The following is a 27,459-nucleotide window of genomic DNA, read 5'->3' as shown; positions in this document are numbered from 1 at the left end:
ATGATTTATTGTATTTTTAAATAGATGCAAAACTTTAAAAACAAACCCAAACCACAAACTAACCAATAATAATTCTTTTTAGTGATTATAATTCATTTTTGGCATTTTGATCAACTCTTTCTCATATATCATATGTTGCCTAGTTATATACTAGCACAATTATAATGAATACTACATTAAAATAATAATGACTATTAGTCCTCATCACAAAACACCTTTTACAGCTTAGCCTATTTAGCAACACTACCTGTATAAAACAGAGGAACTTTGAGAAATATATAAATAATTTTTCCATTATTTTATAAGTTATACTTTCCATTATTTCCCAAGTTACACTTTTCCATTATTTAACTTTAATAGTTAACAGTTAACTTTAAGTAGTTTAAGTTAAAGTAGTTAAAGTTAACTGTTGAACTTAACTTTAACAGTTAACTTTAAAGTAAGTTACACTTACTGATTAGTTATGCTGTATAGCAAATAACAAAATATTATTCCATAAAAAGATAATTCTGTAAGCAGTTTAATTCCCACGTGACTCTCTCTAGTCATTAGGGGAGCAGAAACTGTCTTCCTTTTTGGTTATCTTGAACCATGTACAAGGAGAATTTCAGCAGCTTTATGCTTTCCCTGAAAGTTAACTTCCTCTACTTTTTCTACAGTGGTATCTACACTCTAGAGAAACAAACAGGTTTAGAAAGAGCTGTCTTTTGAATGATAATTAATTTTTAAGAACCCGTGACCATGGAAGACTATATCTGGAATAACCCACAGACTGGAATTTGCTCCCACATTACAAAAACATAGGTACAAACTTCTAATTAATAAAATTCAGACACTCAAATTTAAGTAGATTCTTCTTCCAAGCTAAGCAGAGTTGAGCAGTTCTTAAGCAACCACCATGCAGAATAAAGTAGTGGGACACATTCCAAAGGCTGGCCAAAGCATTCACTAGCAGAATCATGAAATGTAGAGGAAATTAAGGTCTATGATTCAGATAATGTTCTTTAATACCGCAAATAATGAACTTATTTATTTTATATAGTTTCTTAATGTAGTACTAGCTCCCTGCTTTTACTAGGAATGGCAGTTTTAAATCCATATGATGGCACTACAATCCTAATTTGTTTCTTTTATGTCTACAGGTGTTTGGCTGTGATTTGGTTTTTTGGGTTTGTTTTTCTTTTTGAAAAGGGTTCTTGCTTCTGTTACTATAGAGAATGGATGATGCTCAACTAGAAGAAATATTATTCAGTATTTTTTCTGTTCTTATATCCATGAGCATGAAATGTGTAGTATTCAGTCTCTGCTCTGAGGACAGAATGAATACCTTCTTTTTTTTTATGACAATCATTGCTATAATCCCACACATACCACAAATATTACTTTAACTTCATAAACACTTTTAGAGTGAGGCAATGGTTTTCTACTTTTAAAAAAGAATCTTTCCAATGTAGCTCCTAATGTATTAATGGCTGTCTAGGACATGAGTTTACAATGCCTGCTATTACACAGAAATGCATACATTCAAAGCAAAGCCCATACTGGCTTCTGTGAAAACTGTGGACACTTATGTTTTCCTCTTCATAGACAAAAATGGTCGGAGTAAAAAAAAAAAAGTTTCATTCTGAATGGTAAACATTTTCCAAAATTTACAAACTGAAAAAAACCTCTAATGATAGAAAGCACTATCATTTACCTGATCTACAATGTGGGCGAATTTTACTGTGTGACAATTGATTATTTTGTCTTGCTTCTGAGAGAGAAAAGTATTCTTTTCACATTCTACCTGAAAATTCATTCTGTTTGCAGCAGATGGTACAATAATGTCTTTCAACAATACAGCATTTATCTGACAGAAGCACAACCCACTAGTCTAATTTTGCCATCAATATTGGAAATACTAACTGGAATTATACACCATTTACTTTTGAGAAAAACATACCTATTATCTAGAATTACTTCTTATTTTCAGTGAGAAAGACTTTTCAAGCTTAAAAGTGCCTTGCCCTCTTCAGCCCCAAACTTCTGGTGTTACCCTCTCCTGGCTACTTTGGAGCTAAGAGTCTGTGAAAGACATACAAGGTTTGGTATGTAATCAGGTTTGAGCAGTAGCACAATAGTAGCAGACAATAAGAATATCTAGATGGATACAGAAGGGATGTTAAACACAGTGAAGGATCACCATGTTGATGACTCCTGCTCCTGACAAGCTCTAGATGTAATTTGAGTTCTCAGTAATCCTTGGTCATTTACCTGTTCCCTCTGCATGACCTAAACAACAGCAGCAACTTTACCTCCCCCAGAGGCAAAAAAAAATGTATGTTCTCTGACATGAGTGGACACAAAGAAAGGTTTATCAAGGCTTATCATATAAGCTGCATGCTTCCCAACTAAACTACACAATCAGGTGAAAAACAAAACAGTTCTTAAAAGATCTGAGTACTCCAGTTTCTCGATAAATAATTTTGCTAGCTTGCTCGAGTTATTCAAGACCCTTCTTAAAATCAAAAAAGTTCTAAATTAAACAGAGAGAAAAGCTAATGTGTTGTTTTCCTTGAAACTTCTTCCTTCATTAAAACAATTTTAAAATAACAAGAGAAAAGATATGGAATGTACTTAAATATAATTAGTTCTAGCTGTTATTCACGGTCCCTCTGAAATTCAAGCTCTTCCCTGGAAGGCTAAGGGCTAATTTAGTGGGTTATGTGCTATCCTCCAGGTTTCTTAGGTGCATGAAGGCTTTTCTACAGGATGTTAGAGAAAAAATAGGAGTTTCAGAGCATGTCTCAAAACCTTATGTTTCCATAAACTGATAATTACACCTTCACTAGTTTGTAACTCCTAGAGTGTTACTGAAGTTCCTATAAGCTTTCCTGAACAGTATTACTCCTTCATAGGTACAAAAATTACTTGTCCCTACATGACTTAACATCTTTTCTTTTAGGAACTCAACTAATTTGCAACTATAATCTCACTTTTAGAAAATTTATCAAACACAGTAGGTTTAGAGATGACATAACAGCAGAAGTGATGGACACAGCAGAGGATACACCAGAGGATTGTGCTACCATTCAGAATGATCTCAAAAGGCTGGAGAAACTGGCCAAAAGAAATCCTGAGTTCCTACAAATAGAAGTGCAAAAAATGCTTTGAGCAGGTTTTTATACTAGATAATTTCCAGATGTTGTTTTCCATTCCATAGTTCGATGATCATTCAATGAATTTACTCTGTTTAAGTTAATCAACAGGACTGAATCATAGGTAAAATCATCAAATTGTGTACTCTAAACTAAGTTTTTTATAAATTATGTCAATTGGCAGAAATACTACTTAAATTTTTAACTCTCTTATTGCACTCTCTCATATTTATCATATACAATTTGCTATAATATTCTGTATAAAAGGTTGCAGCTAGGCTTTGTAAAAGATCTTTGATTATAAGGCCCCATAAAGCATTCTTGAAAAATGCAAGTTCAGCCAGAAGTTTAATAATCTGAAAACTCAAGAGGCACTAGTACTAACTTTTAATGAAAGAATTAATTATAAAGATGAAACAGAGCCCAAGCGATCTTGTTTCAAGACAATACACCCAGAGGTTTAATTGGGCTTTGCCAACTCAATTCCAGGAATGACAGATGCCAAGAAATTCATAACGTACAAGCTGCATCTTCAAAGTCTGCACTATAATCATGCAACCTGGGGTGTCATTGTCTATGAGAAAGGAGAAATAAACATATATTTTTCTTCTATTTTTCCCATTCTTCTGCTCTATGCATTTGACTTCTCCCTATGTGAATTGCTATTGCAATTGAGTGAAAATAATCCTTTCTTATATAATAGGAAGCTAAACTGGAGTGGTTTCAAGAAGGTTGGTGCTACATGCATTTCAAATGTGTAGTTTAGCAGAAAGGAAATAATTTTACAAGACACGCAACACAAATTGTGATGCCATAAATTCTTCTGTAATAGTATATGTGTGCAAGTGTGCGTTGACAATTGTGGTCCAACTCAGCAGAGGTATCTGGTTACCTGCCTTTCATACAAGTTCAAGACTGCAACCAGCAATGTCTTAATCCTCAATGTAATCAAGCTATATAAATAATATATCCTGCCTGAGAACACTTCAGCTTCTCTTTCAGGAACACCTCCAACTTCACCAAAACGTCCTCTGCTGTGGAAATCCTGGACATGCCTTACACGAATCCATCAACTAACATAATTAGCACACAGATCTAAACACACTTAGCTGCTGCTGTCCTTCTCTCTCACCACAAACCTAGTCCAGTATCCCATTCCCATATCTCCAAAGTCCCTATGAGTCCCAATAAACTCACTCTGACACTTACTCAGGTCCACCAATACATTAGCTGCACTGAATCAGTTGTGGACTGGGGCTACATCATCAGTGCCTACCTAAAACTGAACCCTCAGATCCCTAAGTCCTCAGCACAAAAACCTTAAATCTATCTCTGATATCTTCTATTAAAATGTTCAGCTTTATCTCATCCCAACCTATCTCACTAAATTAAATCTACACCAGAAATGTTGTCAATGTAGCAATGAACAGGAGTTGCTGCTGACACCAGTTGTGGAACCCACTTTTCCCTCTGGGCACAGAATTAATTATGGTTTGCTGTCTTGCCAGATCAAGCCTTAATCAGCCAGGCAGAGCGCTGTCACCCAACACATAGACTAATTTTAAAATATGCTATGGAACCAGATTTCATCTTCCACATGTCTCAGCCATGCAAACCATAATTTCAATCTTAGCTACAAAGCAAACTCTATGCAGCCAATACCTTTCATCCCTGATATAAACCTGCTCTGTAACTTCTTCATCAAGTAAATCCATGAGAGATAAATTCTGCTTGTTTCAGAGCCAAACTTGGGACAGCAGTTCCTTCTGACTGTGGCGGCAGCACTTGAAATTTTAGAAAGCACAAAACAAACATCAGTTAACCTTTCTGGTCTTTAAAATAGTGATGGCTGTGCATAAGCTCTATAGGTAGATAAACACTGCTTTAAATGCATTTTTAGCAAAACCAAATGTAACCAACAAAGGAGGTTCCAACGGGGCAAGCTGACGTTCTAAGTCATTATGTACAGATGTCTAAGTCATTATGTCTCACATGTTTAGAAAGACAAGTGTGTGCAAAGCTAAGACATCCAAGACACTGATGTGTCCTGCAAGATGAAAAGAATGTTTTGAAAGAAAGATGGAGTTATGAGTTTACCTAATATCTCTATAATTCCATAGTTTCCACTTACATTTTACTACATTCATCTAAGGTCTTAAAAAGAGTTTTAATTATAAGCTGTAGTTACTCTTTAAATAAAAAATCATTTTATCTGTGATTCCCAGTTAGAATATCTTGGACTACAATTCTTTATTTTTCCATTTTATGAAGATGTGGAATACTAAAGCAGCAAACAGACTGTGAAGCCACTAACACAGGAACTGTGCATTTTTAATATATCCCAAAAAAGCATTTAGTGAAACTGTGTTAAAAGCATGCATAATGAGGACATTAAACAATTCTCTAAAATCAAAAGCCAAAGGTAAATCTGTAACAAAATCTGTTACCTTTCTTGGAAATTGAACTTTTAAGAGCACATATGGTATATATATGCTATTCACATAGACAACTGCAATACCCAAAAAGCATTAAGGAAGCAGTGCTCAATTTTCTGTAACATCATTCCATTTTGCAAATCATTGTCTGTAAGCAGGAATGTTCAATGAGGAAGGGAGCCTAACAGGAACAGTAAAGCTATCTATTTGAAGACACAGGCTTAAGTAAAAATCAAATGGTCTTCCAGACTAGCAGGTATATGACACATGACACAAAAATCTGATGTTTTGTCCTTATTCATGTTCTGCTTTCAGGCATGTAAAAGAACTAAATGAGCTGTAAAAAAAGCAATAGAAAAAGGACAGTATTAACACTGAGAATAAGGAAGCAAAAGCAGCATCAACACACATTTTTAAAAAGGTGTAATGAAAGCTTAACTGCATCAGAAATTCAAATAGGCAATTTCATTTAATTTATAATCAGGGGTTGTTTTGGTTTTGTTGTGTTTTGGCTTATGGGATTTTTTAGTTTTGTTTTTTTGTTGTTTTTTTTTTTTTAAGCCTGAATTTTGTGCACAGTTTGAAACAAGATTTCCAGAAATAATACCTAGTAACTTTTTGAGATATATTTTGGTATCTTTAATGAAGCATTTTTCCTTTTCCAGTATTATGTTTCCATGAATTACATGATTCACCAATATTAAGAGTAATAATTCTGTAGTCGACAGTTCTCCTCATGTAATCGATATTTGCTGCTTCTGTTCCCAAACACATCTGAGGTTTTCTGATTACATGTCATCCTCAATTTTGCCAAGCACCTAAGTGTAGTCAAAGCCCTGCTACCTTTTAGTTCTGTAGGAACACTTCTAAAGTCCTTTCTCCTTAATGGTATCATTTCAGGATAATATGAGAGGGGAGAGAACACTGCATGAACCATTTGTCATTTTCCAGTTGTGTCTGACATGTAAGCATCTTAAAATCTAATCTGTAATAGGGGATGACATATGCAGCAAAAGCAAGTATACACTTCAAAGGTGTATGGCACTCTTTTGGCATATACCAAGCCTTGACTGATTCTCTCATTCCTGCCTTTCAGGGAAGAGATTTATGTATTCCCAAAACTGTATCTCTATGCTAGGTTTATAAGAAAAAAAATTAAGATCCACTAATTATTTTATCCATGCATTATTTTGTTTGTTGTCCGTAGCATCAGCAGTTGCATGGAATAAAAATTACATTACATTTACTCAGAGCACTATTTTGCAGCATCTTTAAGAATTCACAATTTGAAATACTCTACAATCTCTGCTTACAGCCATAACGAGGAAAGGAATTACATCTTAGAAAGGATGAACAGACGTCCAGATGCAAGTTAAATTATTTTCATAAGGTCTACATAACACCAATCTCTTTTTTTTTAGCTAGGTGAAGTATTATTAATCTGATGCATCAGTAAAGTCAACAGTAGAAATTATAAAAAGCCAAATATACTTGATAGCCATTTTAATGCCTCAAACAACAGCAGACTGTGAAAGGTATTTAGCTTCTCCATCTGCATAATAGTCTCAGTAGTTTTTTTCTTATTAACTATTTTAGCCATTTTCTATCATAGTTGAGAAAAAATAGTATAGCTTTTTTTCCTTACCCATAGGAAACCTTTATTGCAATGTATATAAATGTATGTTTGAAGAGATTAGACATACTGCATAAATGAAGTAAACTTCTTAGAAAGAGGAACTTGTCTGAAGAATTCTCTACATCACATCAGACACACTTGCCTCTGGAATAAAGCATGGGGTGTGTACCACACCTGCCCAGAGCAACCATTGGATACAGAATGGATACAAGGAGAAAGGCTTATGAAGACAAGCTCTGACATTAATAGCTCAGTTCTCAGCACTTTAAACCTTTTGATCATCTAGCTGAACCCAGCTACAGGAAAGCTCCATTTTCCCTGATGAACTGATTACCAACTGAGCTAATCCAACTTGACATTCACAAAGCCTCTAATTTGCAAGCCAGCTAGGAAAAAAACCACGTCTCTCCAGCCACAGGAATATTTCAGCCCTGCATTTGCTTCCATATAGAGCTGTTCCTGTTAAGTTTGACACTCCAGTGACATGCCTGTTACTACACAGTGCTGAATAGCAATGAAAATCTCAGGAAATACTCAAAGTCATAGCACTTCTGTGCTCCCCTTGGTTCTTTTTCTGCCTCAATACACTGCCCGCATAGACTGCAGGTTTTACAGGTCTTCTTGTTCAGAGAGAGGCACATGCATCAGACACACCATGGCTGAATGCATCTTACAAGAAGCTCCAATCCACATGTCCTGTACAATCCATCATCATCAGTCACCAGCCTCTTGTGGCCACTAACAGAATTTGAATATCTGATAACTAAGTTAACTTAGCTTATTAATTACAGTAACTAAAATATAACTTGCTTCAAACATCTAATAACATTACTTACATAGGTTTGTCAGTGTACAGTCAGAAGTATGCTTTGCATGACTACCTGTTAAATGTTTGGCAGGATCAGGTCTTCACTCAAATAACATCTCCTGCCCAGATCATCCAAAAAGACATTTTTGTAGAGGTATTATGGGATTTTTGTCCCTTAACTTTGTGTAAGAGAACATAGGTTGGACAAGAAATTACTTTTCCCCTCCCTTGACTACAATGGAAAGTTAAAGTAAGAAAGTCAGATGGAAATATCATAGAAATCTGAATTCAAGTGAGACAAACCCCACCTTATGTCTAACTCCTTTGGCTCTTTTGAGTAAAAGCTGCTCTGTTGTAATGAGCCCGATTCTCAAGAATTTATGTAACGTACAACAAAACCTTGCATGATTATCTATCATCATGTTGGCAAATTTTTAGCTAATCTTAGCTGCTTGTTTGACTTCTACAAGAAGCAGACAGCAAGGTCTACTACATATACCTAAACTAAAGAGGATTAATCTCACCCTTTATACCCTCAGTCATTCACTTCAGGTGAGAAGTCAGCACCCACATCTGAATTTGGACTTAATGCTTACATATAATATTGAGAACTACATATAATTTGGTGCTTTGATGACAGAACCCCAAACAAACAGCTATACAGTGTGCAGCTTTTGTGATAAAACTATTTTAAAGTTTCAAAAATGTAAAAATGGGATATAGAAAGTACTGTGATATAAAATTTGCGTTATGCTACCCAAGCTATGCATCAGCAAATACTGAATAACAGAGTTTTCCAAAATCTCATAGTATGTCTTTCTTTCCTATTTCAAAGTCTGTTTTCTGGTTTCTAATTTTCTTTTTCAGAATTCTTGGAATTAATAATGGGGAGGTTAGAAATGAGCAGCAAACCCAGTAAACCACTATGTTCTTTCCATTTCTGGCCTTCTGTCTTTGAAAGTTATCATAAAGGAAAATCTGCTATCATGAGAGGAGCTCATGAGAGGATTAATTTGAAAATTAATCCATCTTCCACAGTATCTGAAATCTTCAATTCTGAAATCTTAGTATCTTACAGTTCTATCTGTTCTGCAGTAGAAATCCAATTGGGGATCAAAAAATTTCTATTTCATAGTAACTTCAGTTTCAATTACAGTAGTCTTATAAATTTTATTTATGAAGCATGAAAGCTTCCTAGTATACATAAAATTAAAAGCCCATATATAACATCTGTAAAAATAAAGAGATCCAACTGAGTTTATATTAATATGCTTTTGCCTAGAATTCAGCATGCTGGTGTCAGCAAAGCATTTAAGTATGAGCTTTACTTTGAGCCCATGATGAAGTACTTAAATGAATTAAAGCAAACTACTAACTTGCTTAAGAATTTAGTAACATAAAAATCTTCTTAACTGTGTGGAAAATCAGGATAACTATACTGTTTTACATGGTCCATAATTAATTTTCATTTCCATATTAATATGTGGAAATACAGTATACAAAATTTTATTGTTTATGTATTTGACATTAATTTGCCTATTGTAAGAATAAAGGACTTAACAATTAGACAGCAATATAAAAATATTCAGAGTAATCTCTGTACTTTTCTCTTGTAGTTTATTAGAAACACTCTTCAATAGAGAACATAATTTTTTAATTTGTAAAGCATGGAGCACAGATAGCGCTTGGGAACTGTGGTCATAGACTGATAATCTTGTTCCAAGAGGACACAGTTACAAACTCTCTAAAATCAGTCAGAATTTGAAAGCGAAATAGTTTCAATATTTATCAAAGATGTATACACAAACCTGCAAGGATTGAGCTGAGCACACTTCCTACTGAAGACATGATGGAATATAAAGTCGCATATTCTTGAATTCATGCATATGGCAAATGACGTGGAAGTTAGCTCAAGTCTTAATGAGGAAATTAAAATAGAAATGTTGAGCTATCTAGATGATTCATTTAGAAAAATTAAAAGGAATGTTGTTTTTATTCTAAGTCAGTGTTGAAAACCATCTTCAATTTAAAAAAATTATTACTATAAAAAAATAAAACAGAAATTTGCTTGGATGAATAAGCTATTTTTTTTCAATTTCTGTTTTCCATCAAATGTTCAAAAGTTAATTGCAAACTAACCTGGATACATGCCTTAGATAATTCTTTATTTCTCCTATGTGCCAACAACAATAAAACTAACTAACAATGAAGCAGAACTAACCCCATGTATTTCCGCACCTCTAATCATAGCTAGAATTAAGAATCTCTAATTTGATTGTTTTAAATGGGAGATACTCTTTGCAATTAACAGTGGTTTTGCTTAAGTAGCAAAACACAATTAGAATGCTTGTCAGCTAATGAAGTTTGATTATATGAAGTATTATCTTTCTCCAAACTCTAATTTAAGTATTTATGAGGAGGTTTTTTTTTAAGCTGGTGGTTTTTTATATATATTTTTATATCAGTTTTTCAAACTGATATTGTATCATTAGATTTGATTATAAAACAAACAAACAAACAAAAAACTTCAATCCTTTTTAGAATCATATCTACCGGAAGTCATGCCCCACAAATTCAGAAACATTTGGAAGCAGGTCCATAAATCAGGCCATCAGAATTGAGTCCTATTGTGATCTATTTCCAGAATATTATCACATGCAGAATATATGAGGGTTTGTAATGAACACAATATATCTCTTAGGACTAAATGCAAGAATGCATGAACTTTAAAACCACGGATTTCACCACAAGCTAAGCAAACCAGAACTTCAGCTACTTTCCCTACATTTTACTGCAGTTTTTCAAAGTTCTACAGAGTGTCAGCTACAGATTGACAAATGCCCAGCTCCTGAGGCTTCACCAAATATGAAAGCAATAAAAATAATTACAGTATGGCAAGGTTAAGCAGTTCCATAGTAACTAACTCAGCAAAGCACAATGCTCAGTATGAGCTTCACATCACTGTGGAGAACTGAAAGGTTATGCATTGCCACTGGCAAAACTCTGAAAAGAAAGATGACTAATTCTGTTAAAAAGGTGAGATTTAATAATGTTAAAATGAACAGCTGCTTTAAACTTAAGAAAACAATTATTGTTTTTAATTACACTCTTCCCTATCCTTACAGTTGTCAAAAGTCCGTTGACTTTTGGTTGCCATCAATAAATCTTGTATGCTAACAGTAACCAAAATAAGGCACAGTTCATTGTCTGATTCATTCAAAACTGGCAAACTAGCATTTTCAGAGTATGATTCAAACATACTAGAAATTTGGGTTGGCAATTACATACTTCCTCTCCAACAGTCCAAATTTACTGCTACACCATATCCTAGAGAGAAAAAGTTAAGACTGCCTGAGCAACACTTAAGCCCTCTGTTAAGTTAGACCACTGCAAAATAAATCTATGGTGAATGTTTTTGATATGTATCAATAAATTTATTTTCCGCCAAATAAAAAAATTTTAGGATAGTGTAAAATCAAGTTGCAATCCCAAGTGAAGCTGAACATTTTCTATAAAATACATACCAACACATACAAATATATGAAAAATCTATGAAACCCCTATTTAATTCATATATCTCTTTTTCAAATGTTAAAGGAACATCTATTCTCTCTCTCTTTCCTCTATAGTTTACCGGAAATAATTTAATTTAAGAATAAATTTACCAAAAGTTCTCTTCTACTCTTTAGCTCCTACTCATTGTAACAAACTAAATGTGATACTATGTGCTGGACAACTTTTGCATCAGGAAAATTAATAATTTGAAATAATAATAATGTGAAACATGAAATCTAATTCTGAAATAAAATAAAGCAGCTGACTTTCCAGTTTTACATGAGCTAGAGAGAGAATACCAAAGTTATATTGTCTGTTTAGCTGAATATCAAAGTTGTATTGCCTGCACAGTCTTCTAACTCATTATTTCAAGTATTTTGCAAATTATATAGTATGATCTAAAAACCTATGCAGTCTATTTATTATCCAGTCTGATAATTTTACCTTTCTGTATGGAATTTTCTCCTACTTTATGCCTCTCTTTTTCAATTTGCTGTTTAAGGTAGCTCCTAGAAGGGTTCATAAATCAGAATATTCTATAGAATGATGATTTTCTTTCCATCTTAAGAAACAAGTAAATACAGCCAAAACACTGCCCAACACCACTCTTTGGGCTTTCTTGAAAAGAAAAGATGACAGTACCTGGTGAGCCTGCAACAACTGCTCAGCAAACTGACGGACTGCCGATAGGAGAAGGGATATTAAAGAATTTCTTAGTATGTTGTTCCTTCCTAGCAAACCCAGCGTTTGTGATACAGAATGCAGTGCCTGAAACTAAAGAGAAATAACAGTAAATTTAATCTTTCAAAATGCATCTCAGTCTTTTTTTATCCCAAACAACTATTTTAAGTAGAACTGGGATTTACATATTAAAATGTTAAAAGAAAAAGTCCAATTCAAAATTTTAGTGTTTAAAATTCTATTGATTACAGACACATGAGATCTATGAGAAATCGACATCCATGCTCAAAAGATTAACACTACAGGAAACTGTCACAGGAACAAACTCCTCCAAAAGTGTGAACTCCCCAGGACACCACTTTTCAGGATTAGATGTCATCATACCCATCTCTTTACATAGCAAATTGGCGACTACTCTGTACATACAGTTCTGCTTTTCATAGCTAGACAAATAAATGAACAAATTCCTTGAAATTCAAACATGTAAGCTGCGAGCTGTACTAGGGTGTTGTCAATATAATTATCAGGAAAAAACCTGATTAAATGCTAACTGCTAGAAGACACACTGTAGCTGTATGTATTTTCAAATTCAAACAATTCACCTTCATACTGTTCTTTAAAAATGCATTTCTCCTGAACCACAAGAGGAGTGATGTAGACTTACATGAGAATTATGTTAGTAATTTTTTGCCACAGTTTTTTCTACTAAAAAAAAACCAACAAAAAACCTGTTTTCTTTGTTTCCTGAAATTGAAATAAATAGCTATTATGTAATGAAGCATACTTGTCTAAAAGTACACAAGATTTTTCTATATGTAAATATAGCGGAGTTATTTCAAAGGAAAAAGAAGTAAGACACATTAATTACAATCATTATAATTTTTTATATAAATGCGTATTCCCTACAACATTAATGTTCAGTAACTCTTTGTAAATGAGTATTTTTGACTGACAAAAGGATATTCTTATACAAATCTGTATGCCTAATAATAACTATGTCTGAACCACTCAAAACAGATTACTGCATTCTATCAACAATCTAGATTATACCTCCAGCCAACTCACATGCGTATACACATGCAGACAAATCTATATATCTATATATCTATATATCTATATATCTATATATCTATATCTATCATCTCTATCTATCATCTATATCTATATCTATATCTATATCTATATCTATATCTAATCTATCTATATCTATATATATATACACACATATATTTGAATAAAAATACTTGCTTGCCATTTACAAGTTTGCTTTGGATGAATCCTGCTGGAAAACTTTTCCAAACACACAAAAGACAGGAAGGTGTTGTAGGAGCAGTCACCATGATTTTATTTAGGGAAACATTTACCTTAACTTTACCATGGTTTTCATCACTGTCTCCTGTAAAATTGTCACTGACCAAATTTTGGGCTAGGTAAGTGGGCAGAGAGGTGACGGAAATCTTTTGCCATAAAACCCATTAATTAGGCAGCTTTGCATTTACAGTTCTTGCTTGACTGCCTGATCAGCAGGTGATGCAACGTCTATTTCCCAGCCTCTTTCAGCTGGTAAAGAGTTGTACCAGCTTGGTTATCATCTGCCCAACATGAGACTCCTGTGCACAGTCAGAACAATCCAACTTTAATAAAACTTTGCCCTCAATCATCTCACTTCCGCATGTAATCCCAAAACAAGTATCAAAAGAAATCTCCAAAAGACATACAAGTTTTAAGTTCAGAACCAAATCTTCCTGCAGATATACAAAGTAAACTCCTCCTATTAAAAAGAATTCATAAATTGTATATATACAGTTTTGAAAACCTGTGTAATTAAAATAATTTATCAACATATACACCAAAGAGTCTAAAATATGAAATGTGAATGAGATGTGATAAAAATAGGTTTCTGAATAATAAAAATTATATGAATGGATAATGCATGCACCTACCTATACTTTGAGGCTATATATTAAAATGAGACTTTCATATACTGGAAATATGTACCCTTACAAACAAAGCAATGACTCCTCTTTCTAAAAATAAGGTAGAAATTACCATTTTGAAAGCATATTCCACAGTATCTACTAGAAACAAATTTGCAACACCTGGATAGTTCTGCCTTGACAGCACCCGTGTTCCCAAAGGTACAACTGCTTCAACTCAAGGTTTAAAAATGCTTTAAATATAGCACATTTTTTGGTAAAGTTACCATTCAATTTTATTTATTTTAATAAATCAAGGAGGGATACAAATTTTACAGTGCTATATTTTCAGAGCATAACATTGAGTATACTTGCTAATTTGCCTTTGGTGAGCAAGCAAACTAGGCAATCCAGAGCAGTTTTTCAACGTAACCTCTCCCAAAGATTACAGTAAAACACAAATACTGTTGTTCTTGTTCAAGCTCTTTTCTATTTGCTTACATAATTTTTGATAGATAATGAAGCAATTTTTTTGTGCAATTATTAATGCTAGCAGCTGAGATTTAACTAGTTTAGAATCTTTCAAAAAATTTCCATATCTTTTATGGTTTGGCAAGATTTGCCATTTTCTGTTTGGAATTTTTGAAGACTAGATAACAAGGAACCTTGAAATTTAAAGACTCAGTCTCTACTAAGAGAAATAAGTAGGTATTTTGCATTTTTAATGATGCCATTTAGGGTACTTGAGATATGATTATCAATGGCACTGAAAAATGCCACTGGTTAATTTATTAATATTTAATAAATATTCTTAATAAATTTATCCTTAAAATAAAATATTTCCCAGTAACATATTATTGAAAATATATTGTAATTATATTTAATAAATATTAATATTGATTTTAAAAATCACGCTGATTTATTAAAGAGCACAGGTTTTACATTGTATCTTGGTGGATCTCTTATGTTCCTATAAGAATATTTTAAGAAAATAAGAGACAACAAAGAAGGTTAAAATAATGCTCATAGACTGTTTGCATTAAATGCATGCAGAACAAATAAGCATATAAGCAATGAATCTGAAAATAGCAAACAGAAGTAAGACCTTATTGTACAGCAATGATCATGTATTGCTAATTATACTCTAGAAATATTCAAACAAAAAAATCTAATAGTATATAGTTTCATTGAAGATAAAAGCATATGTTAAACTCTCTAATCTACCCAATGTAAAAAGGAACAGAAATCTTTTAATCCCTTGGGCTTGTTTAATGTTGTGGATTAAATAAACCCAATGCATTTCAGGAATCCTCAGGTAAAAGCAGTCAGAAAACTGAATTGTAAAAAATATACCATTAGAAACAGGAAGTAATGGAGCCTGGTTCACTGTTCAGCCCTCCTCCCACACCCCAGGTTCCACTTCCCATGTTATTCAGGATGCAGAGCAAGAGAGGGCAATGCTGTGCCAGCAGCTGGGAAGGATGTGTGCATTGTCAACCTGGCCGTTGCCAAAATGAATATATAATGTCAATATTCAGCTTATCTCAGGCATACTAACTTGGACTCTCCTTAACCAGCTACAGATTTTAAAGCCTACTTGAAGGTATTATTGACCTTTCACTTCTTTCCAAGTGATTTCAAACTGCTATCAAAATTCACTTGAGAGGAAATGACTGATAACCAAAGCAGACAGCACACATGCTGCAAGCCCTGTTTCCCAGGAAACAGGATAAAAAACTTAAGGAATTAGTTTCTTAGAACTCAATTATCAGCATATTAGATTTTATTTAATAGTGGATATCTAAGATTTCTGAGTTTAACTCGTTTGTGAGTTGCATGATTCACTACACCATGCAGCTGTGACAACTGCACCGTACTTTCTGTTTTGCTAATTTACAGTTTTTGTCCCAAGTAACAGCTCTCTTTCCTAATAAACTGACATATTTGGTAATACAGGACAGGAAAATAATTATTGCAGGAATCCTCAAATTGTGAAGGCTTACAAAAAAAACTATTATTTTCATCTTTGATCTCACATTACCGTTGCCCATTTAGTCCAACCTGACTTCCACTCCTAATCATCGCCAGTTGAAAACCTCACTTTTATACAGAGAACGTTAGCACCCCTTTTCTTATCTTCACATTGCTTCCTTTCTTAATTGATGCTTCTCACGTATCATGATGCTTCTCATGTATCATGTATCATGAAGAGAGCTCTTCCTGTTTACTTGCCAATATTTCTTCTATCAATCTTGAAAATTGATACATATTATTTCAACTCTTTGCTCTGTAAACCACATCTCCAGCCCTTACTTTGCCCTTACCCCTTCACAGAATCATACAATCATGGAATGTAAAGGTTGGAAGGGACCTTAAAGATCATCTACTCCCAATCCTCTCTGGCATGGGTAGAGACTTCCCCCACTAGACCAGGTTGCTCAAAGCCTTATGCAGCCTGACCTTGAACAGTGGCAGGCCTGGCACATCCACAACTTTTAAGGGCAACTTATTTCAGCATCTTACCGCCCTCACAGTAGAGAATTTCTTCTTAGTACCTGGGCTAATTTTCCCCTCTTTCATAACCTTGTTCATGCTTTTCTCCAGTCTTCTTAACCTAATGTTCTCCAATAGAACCATCAGCTGGCTCCACTGCTTTGGGCTGTCAGTGTCAGGCTTGTCCCTGGCATGCTGTGGGGTAATATTAGAGATTAGAGCCATGGGGTGCTGGTGAGGATCCTCTGCTGCTGATTTGGAAATGTGCTAGCTGCACTAAAGCACACTTGCAGTCTTAGGGAGATGAGCCAGGGATTCCTGAGTAACAGCAGCCAACAGGGAAACAGCATGGAGGCAAATGTCTCAGAGGAATTCCCGGGTGTTCCTCTAGGAAGGTGACATGGCTGACAACTCAGCTGAGGTACCTTTACACCAATGCACACAGCATGGGCAAAAACTGGAGGAGCTGGAAGCCACTGTGCTGCTAGAAAGCTACAACCTTGCTGCCATTAGTGAAGCTCAGTGGGAAAAATCCCATGACTGAAACATGATTATTGAAGGCTAAAGAGTGTACAGAATAGACAGGGGAGGAAGGACAAGTGGAGAGATTGTTCTCTGCCTCAAGAGCTGGGTTGAGAGAGGAGAGTTGTCTTAGAAGAACAACGATGAGCAGCTTGAAAGCCTGCGGGCAGGAATCTGAGACTGAGGCAACAAAGGGAACCTTCTGACTGGGGTTTACTACATGCCCCTGATCAAGGGGAGCCTATTGACTAAGTCTTTTTGCAAGAGGCATTAAGCTCACAGGCTCTTGTTCGGATGGGGAGCTTCAGCCCACTCAGCATCTGCTGGACAAGCTAACTTTGTCCTGTATTTCTTCCATAATTGTACCTCTAGTGTATGATCTGCATCAGCTGAAGCTGACTGAAAGGGGAAGATGGACAACATTTTCTTTCATTCATTCTTGTCTAAGCTACTTCTATGATCCACTTTACTGAAGTAAATGAGGGTCAGTCAGTTTGGTGATTGCTTTAGACAGTAGCAATTTTCAAGACAATGGATTCTGATTAGCATTTGAATTTCTACATAAGGACAACAGATTGCTGAGAAAATTTAATTCAATAATCAAGAGATTCAAGCATTGACTCTTACTAAACCTCAAAATCCAGGCAACATGTTTTAATATTCATACAAATGAAGTGCTCTTCCCCTATAAAAGCAAACTCTTTTGGCGTATGAAAATGCACCCATAGTATTCCCCTTGGGACTCAATTAGGAAAACTGAAGCCTGCTCATTTTACACTTGAAAATCACCAGTGACATGAATAACTATTTCTAAATCTTATTTGTCCCTAAGCAGGAAAGACTTGCAAACCAATGAATTAAGTCCTGTCTTGTCTCTGGTTGACAAAAGATACTGCAAACCTATACACAGTTGGGGAAATTTATTGTCAACCACAACTAGCTGCAGCATGTATTAAATGCATACTGTTGCATGTATTCAAGCATCAGAGAAGGTTTATGACGACTCTCTTCCAGGAAAATTCAGTCATTAATGAATCATACAAATTGTATGCTAGATAAGAAAAGATTCAAAACCATGGTTCTGATGAATATGTGCTGTTTAAACTGCACAAGCACACATCTACGTTTCATTATATAATTGCCACTGAGATTTAAACATTTATCTTTCTGCTTTTCAACTGTATGTATTACTTTTCAACTTGTTACGTTCATGAAGAATTGTGAATTCTTTCTTACACAAATACCCAGTAAAGGCAGTAAAATACTACTCAGAACTCCTGCATTTGCTTTTCTGTTAAATGTTATCAATAGTAGTATTTTGAGCAGTGGCAAAAATTTACATAAAAGCTTTTAGATGAAACATGAGAGAAAAATTAAAATGGATGGTAAAGTCCCAAACAGGATAAGAGAAGTTCCAAAAACTACGTTGATGTCTCAGGGCCTCCACATACTGTTAATGCCAGTAACTACAAAACAACTACCCTAAAGGCAGCCAATTTCTGAATAAGAAAAAGGTGAAAAAAAAGGAAAGAACTATCACATAACCTTTTTTTGTGTGTGTGCTGTTTGACTGGATCAGCAATTCATGACTTAACATCTCTTCAAATTCAGTACTGATGTTTTAAACATAGCATGAGAAGAAGCAAACAACAACAGACATCTCTCTTCTTTCCAGGTCTTGCTTGAGAGAGATTATGAGCGAGATGGGCCAGAGAGATGAGGTATTTGTTGAACAGGAGCCCAACACAGCTCAGCGTTAGAATCCCAAAAGTAGTGTCTTTGTGTTTTGGTTAACTCCTTAAAACGTGAGGTCCAAGAAACACACACAGATCTCTGTAAAAACCCAGGGTGAAGGCCAGGATCTTTTGGCCTGTAACAGGTGAATTAGCCAGGCTCTGAAGTACAGCATCAACTAAAAGAAGTAAAACCAGTGAACTGAATTGTCTGCAGTGCTGACAAACTGGTGTGACACCACTAAGGATCACACCACAGAAATCCTACATAATGCAGCACCCTGTGATGCACTTGGCCATGACAGCTTTGAACACAACTGAATGGCACTGAAAGAGGTTAAAGATAAAGCTATTTTTCTTCTATCTCCAAAGTAATAAATGAGACTGGATTCCCTCATAATAACTAACTGGTTAGAAGTTTCACACAGCTGTATAGAAAAGAGATGTAAATATGACACATATAAAGCGTCTTAATTTCTGTTAGATGGATTTGAATTTTAAAGCTAATTCCATATATTATGAACCTACAGCAAGCCCAGATTCACCACAGGAGGCTTCCAGTAAAAGCTCCAGGATGTCATCTCTGAAGTGCTTTACTGTCACCTCCACCAGAAATACAAAACACATATGCTACCCTAAACAGCACAGGGAGTTGGGAATCCCCAGTGCCTCCAACTGTTGTATTCTTCTGATATAGGAGAAATGATCCCCTGTTCGAACATATTCTGGGCAACAGATACAAACATCAACACACCAGGCACATTGCAGTGCCAGTGAGTGAACGATGCAACCAGGAGCAGGAGAAATGTACATTTTGCTGTGTCTCTGTGGAGGTGCACGAAGACAGACATTGTCAAATCCCAAGCAGGTTGATTAAGCATGAAACAATGTTCCAGTGCTTCCTTTCTGAAGTTTCTGCTCCACTGGGGCTGTAATTATGTACCATAGCTCCTACCAGAGTTTTCCACGCAAAATGTTTTCCCATGTTTTGTCAGGTCGTAGAGTCCATTTGAAAGCCAGAGCCAGTGGCTCTGCCAACTGAACACAATCTCACAGAGTTTTATAGTACACTTTGGTCTGCTTGAAAGCAGAACTTGCAAGGAACCTACATAAATAAAAATAAAAACCTACATAATACACTGACATAGCAGGGTTTGTCGGTGGAGTGACTCTACACAAATGAACAACTTGCAAACTGCAAGGCAATACACACCTCTACAAACCCCCAAGGTCTCAGTGCTGAGGACTCAAAAACTGGTGATGAACAAAGCACTTGCACCACAGATAGCAGTGATTGTCACACATTTTGCTGCATGAAAGGAACAGCTCATCTATACTAGATTTAGACACAGGATCCTCAAAAACTTTTCTGTGGCAGCCATACAGGGATGCAAAACCAAGCCAGCAGAAGGTGCAGAGTTAGGCCTTGCATAGATGGTTGAACCTCTGAAAATTCATGCTTCACCCTGAGCAGCTGTGACTTGAGGCTCCCTTTCTGAGATATTTACAGAAGGTTTATTCCAAAAGATTGTGTGCCTAACAACTGTGTGCATATTTCTGAGCTGCTATCCAAACATGGAGGGAAAAGAGAAAATTTAAAGAAGGAAAATTCAAGAGACTATTTTTAATTTTTTTATATAAATAATTTAATATTTTACATAAAATTACCTTTTATTTTCTACTGCATACCTTAATTGACCAACTTTTTTTTTTCTTTTGATACCTATGTCAGTTTGGAGTTTCAGATCAGATTCTATCCAAGAGTTTAGGCAGCTTTAGGCAGCTGAACCCAGGAAAAAAATTCTGAATACCCATCTTTGCTGGTTCTTACAGTTTCAATGCTTTATAATTAGAAACATTTCAAACAATAGGACTCCACAGTTACAGAAAGTAATTCTGCTGCTGTTTTTATTCCTTTACATCTAAGGTAGAGATAATGATTCCTTTCCCAGTTCACAAAGATTATTTAAAGTTATTTAACTTGCTCTGAAAAAATATGAGATTGCTTTTGAAGATGTAATTAATTAATTAAGTGTAATCTACAGCCACTTCTCTCAGTGAGGTTTTTGAAGGTATTTCTCACAGAACTTTGTCCTTCTTGCAAGATCCTGACAGTTTTAATGATGAAGATGATAAAGGGAAAGCTGTGTCAAATACTACATTGCTGCATGGCTGTCTATACAAATGCTTTCTGACAGTAAGGTTAGATACAACAAAATTCTTAATATTTTTATGCTGGAGGGATTAAAGTATTTTCCTGTAACTGAATTTCATACAGTTTGCGACTCTTTCCAGAAAATAGCCTTGTAAGTAATGGAAATATTTTTTTAAACCTATAATTGTGATATTTCAATCACTACCTGCAAAAAGTGTTCCTAGGAGATATCTGGTACACAGCACATGAAGAATTATTTCTACAATTTACACTACTAATTCTGAATGCTACACATTTATTTCCATTTTCAATTCAGTTTAAAGAAAACCAAACCTCTAATCTGGGAACCTCCAAGATTATCCCTTAGTAATTAGTTTATACAATTTTTAAACTCTTTGGATCTGTTTGACTGAAGTAATGGCTGCCAGTAGTAATGACTCTTACGTCAATATTTTGGTGGAAGCAAGATACAACACATCTCATAAAAAGCCATCTGTTTTAGTGAAGTAATTCAGAGAAAATATGCCACTTTCAAATTATGTGGACGTACTCCATCTCTCCTGAATTATTCATAAAAATACTTTGCAGGCCTGAAACACCCCTGATCTATCAGAGTATTTTCTCCCATTTAAGATGTGACACCTCTCACTTAGACTTGCCAGATTCCTCCAATTACAGAAAATCTGTCTCTGTATAATCTCTGGATTGCTCTTCCACACTTGAATTTATTTCAATTATTTACTGACTTCCCATTCAGGAAGAGGATGGGAAACGGTGGAAACAGTGGACATCATCAATTATAAACAAGTCCTTAATGAAGGGCTGTTTGAACTTTTCTTTGTATCCAGTGATCACACACTCACACCCACACCACACACACACACACACAAAAAGGAGTCACACCTGTATAACTCCATTCGGGATGTCATAAAACTGGAATGTATGGTCACATCCTTTCAAAACACTGACCAGGGACACCTCTAATTGAAAACTGAGTCTTGCACCATGCTGACATTAAAGTGGAAATCTTTCCAGTACTAGAAACACAAGGCTCTAGTCCTGGAAAGATTTCAGTCTGAATGCTTCCTAATGAAAATACAGGTACATCCTTTTCACTCAATGCCCTCTTAATTTGGTGACAATATTTATTTGATGTTCATGTTCTGGGGTAAACACTCAATACAAAGTGAGTTGGATTCACTTTACATTAAGACAAATGGGTACATCCATCCATAGGCATACCAGATGTCCAGGCTCTCATTTGGACAGAGGCAACTTTAGAATTTATCCTAAAATAGGGACCTAGAACCTAGCAAACATTCTTTAGGCTCCAAGGATGACAGGGATAAGATCATTTACTTTTATGGTAGCACAGTTACCTACATGGGGACACTAAACTGGTACATCTAAGTGTCAAAAAATATCACCATCATGTCTGTTACAAGATATTCTAAAACCCAGAATAAAACCAAAAAATCCTAAGACAGGCAATGAAATTCACTACCTGTAGGGCATCTTGTAAAGAAAGACCGGGGTATTTCAGTTGAATGAGGAAATTAACAAGATGATACATGGAACAACACACACTGATGAATACAAACAAAATGCAATTCAGTCCTACTTGTTGTTTGTGATGGGGACATAATTTTTTAACTCTTCACTCATTTGCTTATATATTTTTAAAACACAAATTTGCAAGTAGCTAGAGAATGATGGCTATCTGAAGCAAACAAACTTTTATTTAGATGCTCAAGAAAGAATAGAAGTTCATTACGTATGAATTAATATCTACAGTATATCTCCATATAGCAAGAGAAACAATGTGTTTTTCCTGCATATTGTCCTTAAAGTTGCTTTAAACTGTATTTTTATCAGTTATTTAGAAGTCCTGTACTTGGGAATAGGCTAGAAGTTCTTGCATGCATGAGCAAGAACTTTTTCAAGTGCTTCAGAGCATTTATTATCCATATTGCCAAAAAAAAAAATCACAAAAATCTCTGTTGCTCTTCAAAATATAAGACAAACTGGTATTTTAAAAGTGCATAAAACCAGGAGAATATTACAGTATATGGAAGTGGGATATGAAAGAAGGAAAGCTTTAAACTTACCCTATTGACACTTGTATTTCTTAAAATAATTTGAATTAGATTTTTCTTAAATTCTTCTAGCTTCTTGAAACACTTCTTCAAAACATGATTCGATAATTTAGTATCAGTTATTAAACTGAGCAAAACACAAACTCCTTCAGTAAGGAAACTTGGAGCTGGGAATTTAAGACTGTTGTAAAAAAAAGTCAGTCCATCAAGCAGCTGAGACACTGAATTGCATATGGTGAAAGAATCATTCTCAAGCTCTGAGAAGTCTGCTTGAAGAATTCCTCCTTCTGACAGTTTTCTTATTTCAAGCAAACATTGCAAAAAATGCACTGGAGCAGTCAGAGGTTGCTCCTTGCTAGTATGGCAAAGATTCAATGGGGGAACTCTTTCCAACCAATGTTTAGAAGTGTTGACATTATGCTCAGATTGGTGAAAATCTGAAGCTATGCCTAAAGAATCAAATGCAGAGTCATTGCAGACATCACATCCAGAGTCTTCTAGCTGGCTCGAGTAACTTGTAGGGTTTATAGATTCCTGACCCAGATGAGTTTCAGCAGAGGCATCCTGTTTTCCTGAAATGCAAACAAGAAAATTACATTTGTGCAATGCTTAAATAAATGCTTGTTGAAAGTGCCATATATACTTTCTTCTTTTTGCTTCCACGCAAAAATCATGTAATACATGTGTATGTTGGCTCCCCAAGAACTTCCCAAGACTAGTATTTAGCTGTGGAAGAAGATATTTTTAAATTAAAGTAAAAAATTTCAGAGGTTAATGTCTATTTATAAACAAGATGTTTTGTGCTCATAGTAATATGAACAGTAATTCTGAGTTTAAAACTGTCAGAGATTTTAAGCTTTCCTATATATATAATTTAAGTAGACATAAAACAAACAATATAAGTGAATATATATACTCCCATTAATTTCCAGGGAAGAAAATGCATGCAAATTTCTGGTCCTCCAAACATTTTCCCTGCTTTTATTCTCAAAAACTCAGACTGCTTTTAAAAGGCAGTGAAAGTCTGTTACCATAACGGCATCAAATAAAATATTCTTCTTTATGTGTACTCTCTCTCCCCAGTCAGGTAGGGAATTCTAACAGTCAAAGTTGAACAGAACATTAGGTTTGATTTTTTCATTATTTAACAAAGAGGAACATTCAGAATCAAAAGCTTCTTCAGTCATCACCTATCTCATACCATCTCCTTCAAAGACACATAAACTACATTACAAGAGTATACAGTACATTCACACCAATAAATTACTTTTTGTGCTACTGTAGAATCTCTTTCATCCCATTTCACACATTAAATACATTTAAGGCAATGCCTCTCGACATAAAATCAGCTCTAGGTGACAAAAACACCTGTTCTACATGCTACCTATGGCAAAAGATGACAGTCAAAACAAGCCAGAGAAGTGAAGTGTAAGGCCAACAACCATATGCATCTCAATGCCACAAGGCAAAGCTTGAACCCCATCTGACCAACTCCTGCCTCAGCCTTGCTTCCCCTCTCAGTCTTGGAAAACTTGACTATACTGTTCATTTTCTATAAGGAACCCATGCAGTACCATACTCCCCTTAAATTAATTAAAACAAATTATAGGTCGTTTGGCTGCACAGGAAATAGATGTTATATTTCATAGCAAGTTAAAAAAAGCATTTTTAACACAGAAAACATTCCTAAGCAGCAACTTACAGTATTCTGTATGTTAATAAAAAACTTCTCAAAAATTTTAATACAGACTTCATTAAATTCACCATTTCAAATTAAATTCTGACCATCAATTCAGTCTCTGAAAACATACCAGTACCAATGAAAGTACTATTATTGAGATCAAAACTGGAAACATGGTTAATTTATTTATTGTTGAGTTTCATGTCTTTAGCATTCAGACATATTCAAAATTGCACAGTATTGGCACCAACTGACTCAAAATGAAAAGGCTAACTGTAGGGAAATCAACTGCCATTTCCAGGAGGTAGGAAAACCTGGACATTTGAAGCCAGCCTAGCATCTTAAATTTGCAAAGCAAAGAAGCAAAGCACACTTCCCATGGTTGGACTAAGAAGAACAGGAATCCATTTTTCACGTCTTCTCTTCCTAAGGTTTTGAGCAAAACACCTTTCAGAAAAAAAAAAATTGAAAAGTAGTTTTTTCATGCCATTTAAGGAAAATAAGCCCTTCCAGGGAATCCATCTACTGTGAGTTCCACTATGTGGTTATTTTGTTCCCGTTCTCAATCCCATGGGACGACATGAAAATCGCTCATGAGGATTTCATGTCAGAAGTTGCAAAGCAAGAAATATGTGCAAAACCCCCATATGTATGTTTTCCAATTCTCTTGTGAAAGTGTAAAAGAAAAGAAAACCAAAAAACAACCAAATACTGAAGAGGTGAAAGAAAGGTGAAGTAATGAGAAGAAAAAGGGGAAGACTAGTACAGCAATATCCATAGAAACCAAACTTAAGATGTTCCCAAATAAAAGAGGTAGGGTATTCAATGAAACACTCCTTCTACTAGGAGATAATAGTATGGTCATAGTATGCATGTATGGTCAGGTTCCTAGCCACTGCAACATCAAACTCCTGCTCCACGATGAGCTTCCAGAAAACCCTGTTAAAGTAAGTCCCAAATATCAGTGTATTTCCAGCTAAATGAATAATACAAAATGCTTAAAATTGTTAAGCCATTTACATGTTCCAGTCATCTGGGGAGGAGGTGGCAGTTATGTTGTAAAAAAAAACCAATGCACCAGGAAATACTCATTACTTTCCTCTAAATGTCTAGAAATAGCTTGTAATTTTTTTCTTGAAATAACCTAAACTCACTACTTTGTACTTACCTACTATTTAAATGAGAGAGCAGTCTTGTTGTGATTATCAAGTAAAAAATAAAAATAATAACAGAAATGGCATTAAGCCTGCTTCAGACTAACAAGAATCTTTAAATACTAATTTCAAGAACATTTGACTGTAAGTGTATTGGAACAAGAAATATGAAAATTTAGTATGTGTGATAAAGTGACCACAAATTTTACAACACCATAAGTAATGAAATATTTGGTTGTGAACAATTTTACAGTCTCCTTAAATTTGTCATATCAAATTCAGGACATATTTAAATTCTTAATTCCTATTAAGTACTTTAGTTCCTTACTAAACTAAGATCCTGAGCTAAAAAAGAAAGCAAGCTCCGGAGCCCCAAACAAAGCAAGATGTGGTCCCACAAAGCCTTGGGGTGCGAAAGGCTGAAGAACTCACATCCCTCTACACATATCCACTACTGCAGAAAAAGTACAGCCTGAAAATCAGAAGCCACTCAGGGGATGAGGGAGTGACTTACATACTGTGCAGCACGTCAGCAAGGTGCAGGCACTAGAACTCTGAACATACATATTGCTGTGGGACCACAAAACAGAGGCTTTCATCAAGGCAGTGAGATACCAACCAGCCCCATTATTAGAGAATAGGGAGCCTTCAGCTAGTCCTAAGGAAGCAGAGCTCTAGAAAACATCAAAGGCAATCCCATCTTCAACATTTATTCTCTCACTACCCAGTGCAGAGTAGAAGAGGCAGCTGGTATAAGATCCATGTAGTAGGAGCTGGGGTTGTGGAAGATGCTTTCTTAATACACTCTGCTGGTGGCTGCCTCAGACTGGAGAACATTTGAAAGAGAAAGGCCAAATGCTACAGGTAGTTCTACATTTAAAACCTGGAAGAAGGGTCCTCAACTGATAAAATGGCTGTGAAATGGTAAAATGATCTTCAAGTCTTCTGAAAAACTTAATCTGCCTGCAGCTTCACCACCAACAGGGACTGCAGAACAGAAAAGGGGCTTGAAGGTGGCAGAGGTGAGAAGCAAAGTGAAGATATGATCTAAATTCTGCAAAGAAAAAATTACTTCAGTTTCAAGCATTAGATGTTGTTTATATTCCCTCATTTCATGAGCAGACACACAGATTAGCACTTGAAAATCAAAACCACTGACATCAGACATGTAAAGTTCTCTTAAAACTCAGTTACAGTTGATACTCTCAGTTCCACTTCTAAAAGAAAAAACAAGAGACAACTAAAAATGAGACATTCATAGCATTCTGCTTTCCAAGTAGGTGTTCAGTCAATAACCTCTAAAAGGAAATGAAAATGTAAGTGAAATTATGTCCACATCTACATTTTTCAGAGCTCTGTTATTCTTAATTTAATTTTCATTGATCGGTTTGTTTGAAGTGCACTTTCCATGAACAATGAATCAAGTTTATTCTCTTATTTAAAAACCATACATTTTC

At 35.2% G+C, this 27,459-nt stretch overlaps 1 protein-coding gene across 1 annotated transcript in view; it reads right to left on the bottom strand.

Annotated features, from left to right (window-relative positions):
* The window catches only part of MEI4 (meiotic double-stranded break formation protein 4), a gene marked incomplete at both ends in the record, with an annotated part of 70,000 nt that overhangs the window by 25,458 nt on the left and 17,083 nt on the right, over positions 1-27,459 (bottom strand). Inside the window, 2 exons of the mRNA XM_084202610.1 lie at positions 12,214-12,345; positions 23,180-23,739. Of these exons, the coding sequence (XP_084058736.1) occupies positions 12,214-12,345; positions 23,180-23,739 (692 nt within the window). The remainder of the gene's footprint in view (positions 1-12,213; positions 12,346-23,179; positions 23,740-27,459) is intronic.

Source organism: Fringilla coelebs (genome assembly GCF_963513975.1).
Source record: "Fringilla coelebs genome assembly, chromosome: 3".
NCBI lineage: Eukaryota > Metazoa > Chordata > Aves > Passeriformes > Fringillidae > Fringilla > Fringilla coelebs.
The sequence above is the reverse complement of the archived record's forward strand: the minus strand, read 5'-3'. Positions and strand labels throughout refer to the sequence as shown.